Source organism: Kogia breviceps, chromosome 10 (genome assembly GCF_026419965.1).
Source record: "Kogia breviceps isolate mKogBre1 chromosome 10, mKogBre1 haplotype 1, whole genome shotgun sequence".
NCBI classification, from domain to species: domain Eukaryota; kingdom Metazoa; phylum Chordata; class Mammalia; order Artiodactyla; family Physeteridae; genus Kogia; species Kogia breviceps.
The window spans coordinates 52,127,090-52,133,264 of record NC_081319.1 but is presented as its reverse complement, the minus strand read 5'-3'; the positions used below and the strand labels follow the sequence as shown (position 1 = coordinate 52,133,264).

Below are 6,175 nucleotides of genomic sequence, written 5' to 3'. Positions count from 1 at the left end.
AGCTTTCTCGATTGTGAGAATGCACAGTTTTTTTTTTCTTTTTGAAAGATATTTTATGGGGACTTTTAAGAGAGTATATGAGATTTCTTTTACATTTTCCAAAACAAATCATGGTTTAAAAAGTTTCAGTGACATGACATAATGCTTCTTACTTCATAGAGCACTGCCTTGCTCTTTGGCTTCCCCTCTGCTCTCCCTACCCTGTCACCCTAATGAGCCTCAGACCTATTCAGTTTCTAGACTAAATTTAAACATCACCTCTTCTCCTAGGAAGCCTTCTGTGATTACACCTTGTGTACCCTCACCCCCATTCCCTAGCTCCCATCAGCACCCTGTGTTATTCTCTACTATAGCACTAACCACACTGTATCATGGTTATTTGCTCTACTCTGTCTCCCTGAAGGCAACTACTCACGTATCTTCTGCATGGATGAATGTAGGTAAGTTTGAAATACTGAAACTCCGATACATATAAAGATTTCTTGTATTTTCCTGTTCTATTTTAGATTACTATTATAAGAGTAATTTAAACCCAGCTATTTAAGTAATTAGTATATCTTTAAATAACGATTGTTTTTCTATATTTAGTAATTTCATAGTAAAGGAATCTATAAAATTGCCAAGTAGGAAATAAATGGAGATGTGCCAAAGATGTAGCTATTTTTTATAAGAATATCCAGTGAAGATCAACAACCCAGCATTTTGCTGCACACATACCTATGAATATTTTGCTGCTGTTAGAAGTCATCCTATAGAAAAACAAAGAAGTAATATATTCAAAATGTATTGTTAAATACATGCACAGAACAGAAGCATTCAAAATCTTAGCTAATTCTAATCTTGTCATTCTCTGGTTAACAAAACTTAATGTTTCCTTACAGTTTTCAGCATTAAATCAAATTGATTATCTTAGCACTCCACAAAATAACAACACAGATCATCTAAAGTGATGCTATGAGAGGTAATTTTTTTCCTTCCGTTTTTCATTATTTTCCAAATATTCCACAATAGAGATGGATAACTTTTTAACTGACAGTTTTTTTTAAAGCTTAATGCTAGACCTTTCATTTGCATGGCTATAAAACTATACTGATTAACTGTAATAAAATGAACTAAAACAATACAGAAAGTAAAGATGTCAAAGGTTAAATTTTAAAAAACCCTCATGTATTATGGAATAACATTACTAATCCTCATTTCTATTTACTGTAAATGTTTTTCTAAATGAACAATAATAAGAAACACTTGAATTTACAAATAGATCTAGCCTGAAGATTTTAGTTTTTTACTGTAAGACATAACTTGGTGAAAAGTCATTTTGACCTGAAGTTTATAATAAAATATGAAGGAATATAGCAAATTTACTCCAAATATGAAACCTCAGGTTCAAACCATATCTTACTTGAAAATGTCAGAAGTCTATTACAGATTTTGGAAACCCACAAGAAACAAAAATGTTTTAAAACCTGTGATTATATGTTTTAATTGGTTCTCAGCAGCATGGGTAAATGAATGACACTGATGATTAGCTTAGGGGAGAAAAGCAGAATGAAAAAAATTTAACCAGTAGCTTTTTATCACCATTCTTTAATAGCTGACATCTTAATATGTTTCTGGAATGAACAAATTAAAGGTATTATATATAGCAGTCTGAACAGTCAACAATAACTTTCTTATAGTCTTATCAACTGAAATAACAGAATTTTAAACATGACTTAGCTTTCACTTCGTCACATTAAACTGTACTCTTCTGTTACTCAGTTCATTCATTTCTTGAGTGCCTGCCTTTAGATGCCGGGTGTTTGATCTAAGTTTTCAAGTAGAGTTATTATTCAGCTTAAGCCACTCTATTTAGTTGTCAACAGTAGTCAGAGCAGGACCTTAAAGAAGAGGTCAAAATTAGATCAATATTTAGATCCAAAATGATTATAAAACATACCAAAGGTCATGGAACATAAAGCATTACTGAGACGAGTTCAGTGTTTAAAATACCTTTTCTTTTTAAGGATAAGCTATAATATATACATGCATATAGAGCTATATACATTGGTTTGTGGCTGCTACTTCTGACAGATCTTTTCTCCTTGGATACACTTACAAATTCATGAGAATACCACTGAAACAGGACTTTCTAAACATTTTTAAAAACCTAGTTATAAGTGACTTGTCACACAGTGAGACGGAAAAACAACTGATATACATTGTTAATTTGTTCAAGTAATGTTATGTACAGTTTTATTGCCAGTATATGCACAACAGTAAGCATAGAACTATAAATACACAATGTAATTAACAGCAGAAAACAAAATTGTTACAGATAAAGGGGGGGATATATAGAAACTATTTTCTTGCTGCTAGCTAGAACAAAAACGAAGGAAGGTAAAAGCCTGTCACAAATCATCCATTCAGAACTCTTGCCTTAAATTCTCTACATACATTTCTACATTTTTTCGATTAAACAAAGAAAGTACAGATAACTCTGTAACAAAAGCAAATTGCCTCCCTAATAGGTATTTACCTTTCCAGTCAAATTCACTTTATGTTAGGATTTTTTTAAAAGTCAAGATGAGAAATCATTAGTATCCTGGTTCCAAATTACCTAATTTGCCTTCCACCAAAACTGGTAATTTTTGAAAGTTGGTTGCACATGAAAATAAGAGGAGTAGCAAAAGGTGATTAAAAAAATTTGTTAAAAAGTAACAGAAAATCACCCTTTTAATAGTTTTCCAAAAGACACTATAGGCAGCAGCTCAGTTAAAAGTATTAGCCCTGAAGAGGTAGAGAATTTGAGCCCATTATACAAAGATAATAACCTTGGCACCATCTTCTCTCTCATCAGGATCAATGTTTTCAAGTAAGACAATTTCATGGTAAAAGGAAACCAGGTTCCACCATTTAAAGAAAAGGTGCTGGTCGACTCCCATGTCTCAATAATTAGTTTGTTTATTAAATGAGAAACAGAAGACGGTCAAGGACACACATGCACTTGATTTTTTTTTAATGTTTCCATTATCAAGTTTATTCATAAGTGAATTTGATATTAATAAATAAAAAAAGCATCATTCACAACAAAGATAAACAAACCAAAAAACCCTGCAATGAAACCTTCTATTTTAATAAGTAACAAGAAAAACACAGGCTGATGATTTGGTACAGCTTTCTTAAGGGATCATAGAGGGGACATGGTTTTAAATAAAGATGGCAAGATCAACAACCAACAAAGGATATCAGCCTTACAGAACTGGCTGATTCTGTAACATTTCTTTGAGGTCTTAGTTTTAAACTACAGATCACCCCAAAGAAGTTGCAACTAATTAATGATGTGTATCACCATCACACCAACAGAGTCCAGCTGTAGTTCAGATTAGTCCTGCTTTATTTCACATCATTTCAATATTTCTAGCATAGGACATGATACGGAACAAAACTCAAAGTAGCAATAAAAATATTATTCTGCATTTGAATAAAGGCCAAAAAATGTTTAAGACTGTTAAACTTTTAAAGCTTTAAGCATTCCTGTTTAACCAGCATTTAAAAAAATGTATACAGTCATAACACTGGCAAAGGTTAATGGGAGGACAAAGAAGTAAAACATGTGAAATGATGAATTAGATTAAAAATTACTTTGTATTGACCAAATGATGTTAATACTGCTTCTTCTTGAATTTGGAATAACTATCATAAAAGTTACATGCAGACTGAGGATAGCCCTCTGTTACAGAAAATACAAAACAAAACAAAAAACTAAAACTGGGAAACAATGGTAACTTCCAAAAGATGTATTTGAAAATTTCCTTTCATTGATGAGGGTGGTCTGTCTGTCCTTTCTTTGAGAGACCTGGTTCACTTCCATCTGCTTCACTAACTTTGTCCAGAAACATCAGTAGTGGGATCAGCTCCTCCAGAACCTGTTTGTGCACGTTTGATGTAAAGATTCAGTAGCTTCATCTGCAGATTCAAGCCAAACATGTCATGTGAGAAAGCTGCTCTAAATTATTGTAAGATGCTCATTAAAAAAAATTATACATGTGAGCTTCAAAAGGTATTTTAGACTGAGGGGTTATTATAATGCCCCAGTTACTGTTGATAATTAAGAATTTCAAAAAATTTTTTAAGTCTCAGTTTGTTCAGGGCTGAGTATTCTAGCATGCCTTTTCAGAAAATGTTATAGTGATAACATAAAAAATTTAGAAAAAGAAGTCACCATTAAGACAATAATGATAAACATTTGAGCAGTATGTGCTATACAATATACTGCCTTAATTTCTCTCTTTTTATCTTCACAACATTTTACAGACCAGGAAATCGAGATACAGGATGTGCCATCCCTGCCTAAGGTCACGGGGTAGAGAGAAGTGGGCCAGGAGAGGCAATTAGGCACTTGGGCTCCAGCAGCCAAGATCCCAGACAACTACGTCACTGCTCTCCTAACAAGAATGTTTTTGATTTCTCTGTCATTTTGCAGTCTTTATTGTATGAGATCATATTTTTATAGTTTGGAACCAAAGCACATCCAATTCTGTTTTCTACTTTTTTTTCACCTAATGTCATTCTCAGATATTTTTCCCACCTCCTGTCTTCACATGCAACATTACTACTGGCTGCCTAGTATTCTGGTAAAGTGCTGAATTTTAATTCTTCTACAGACAACTCTGGATTATCAGGACCTAACTTAAACTTATGACAAAACTCAGGATACAGGATACATTTTTCTCTGAAAACCACTTTGTTGTTCAAAGTTTGCTTTTTTTTTTTTGCGGTATGCAGGCCTCTCACTGTTGTGGCCTCTCCCGTTGCGGAGCACAGGCTCCGGACGGACAGGCTCAGCGGCCATGGCTCACGGGCCCAACCGCTCTGCGGCATGTGGGATCTTGGGCACGAACCCGTGTCCCCTGCATTGGCAGGCAGACTCTCAACCACTGTGCCACCAGGGAAGCCCCAAAGTTTGCTTTTTTAACATTGTCTTTGACCGAAGGGTTTTTAAACCTGGTGTCCACGAGATTCAGAGGCTCACCGAACACCCCCCACTCCGAAACTATGTGTAAAATTTATCTGTATGCATTTATTTTTCTTGGGATGAGATTATACCTAAAGCTCAAAGTGGTCTGTAACACAGAAAAGGTTAAGAACCACTGCTTTCTCTTTCTTTCTTTCAGCCACGCCACACAGCATGTGGGATCTGAGTTCCCTGACCACGGATCAAACCTGCGCCCCCTGCAGTGGAAGCGCAGAGTGTTAACCACTGGACCTCCAGAAAGTCCCTAGACCCACTGCTTTAATCTGTCTATAACTTGTATAAGTACTTATTGTAAGGTATATACCTGAGCTCTTTTTCCTTCTATGTATTTTTTCTTCCCTTTGCTACTTAAAAAATAAATTTGATTATAGTAATGACAACTGTTAGGATTTGGGAAACTTTTTATATGAAGGTGAGTGTCCTGCCAGTTAACCGGTTCATAAATCATAATTCAACAATCATAGTTTATCCTCACCCCTTAGAACAAATTTCAAGGTTTTTATAGTATCAAAGAAATGAAGAAAGCAAGACTGATTTTGTGTTTTTTTGCATCTTAAGGACTAATTGGAAAATTTATTTTAACAACAAATCAAAGTTAAACATTTATTGTGATCATAATAAGAACAGAAAGAGGAAAAACAAATACTTGATTATCATAGTTCATAAAGGAAAAATTTTTAAATGTTCAATTGTTCCATATTTGGGGACATATAAATCCATGGTATGTAACTACTATTTATTCTTAATTAAACAGCCCTTGGGGGTAAGGATTTGGGTGTGGGAGTGAGGAGAGTCAGTTGGTGATCAATAAATAACCAGAAGCTGTAGGCATTTTTTTCACAGCAGTCTACCAACCACCCTACCAAACCGCTGACCTCACCTGAGTAACAGATGTGAAAGTACAAACAGCTAAACTGCAAACGGTAAGAGGAATACGTTGGATTCGCAAAGCCTAATTAAAATCCAAATAACAAATTTACTCTTTTTATTTTAATTAATCAATTAATTAATTTTTGGCTGCACTGGGTCCTCGTTGCTGCGCACAGGGCTTCTCTAGTTGAGGCAAGCAGGGGCCCACTCTTCGTTGCAGTGCGCAGGCTTCTCACTGCAGTGGCTTCTCTTATTGTGGAGTACGGGCTCTAGGTGCGTGGGCTTTAG

At 34.9% G+C, this 6,175-nt stretch overlaps 1 protein-coding gene across 47 annotated transcripts in view; it reads right to left on the bottom strand.

Annotated features, from left to right (window-relative positions):
* Positions 1 to 2,201: 2,201 nt before the first annotated feature.
* CLASP2 (cytoplasmic linker associated protein 2) overlaps positions 2,202 to 6,175 on the bottom strand; it is a 181,024-nt gene continuing 177,050 nt past the window's right edge. For all 47 annotated transcript variants that reach the window (XM_067005787.1, XM_067005791.1, XM_067005788.1 and 44 more), the window contains one exon: positions 2,202 to 3,948. In XM_067005787.1, the coding sequence (XP_066861888.1) occupies positions 3,862 to 3,948 (87 nt within the window). In that variant the 3' untranslated portion in view covers positions 2,202 to 3,861. The remainder of the gene's footprint in view (positions 3,949 to 6,175) is intronic.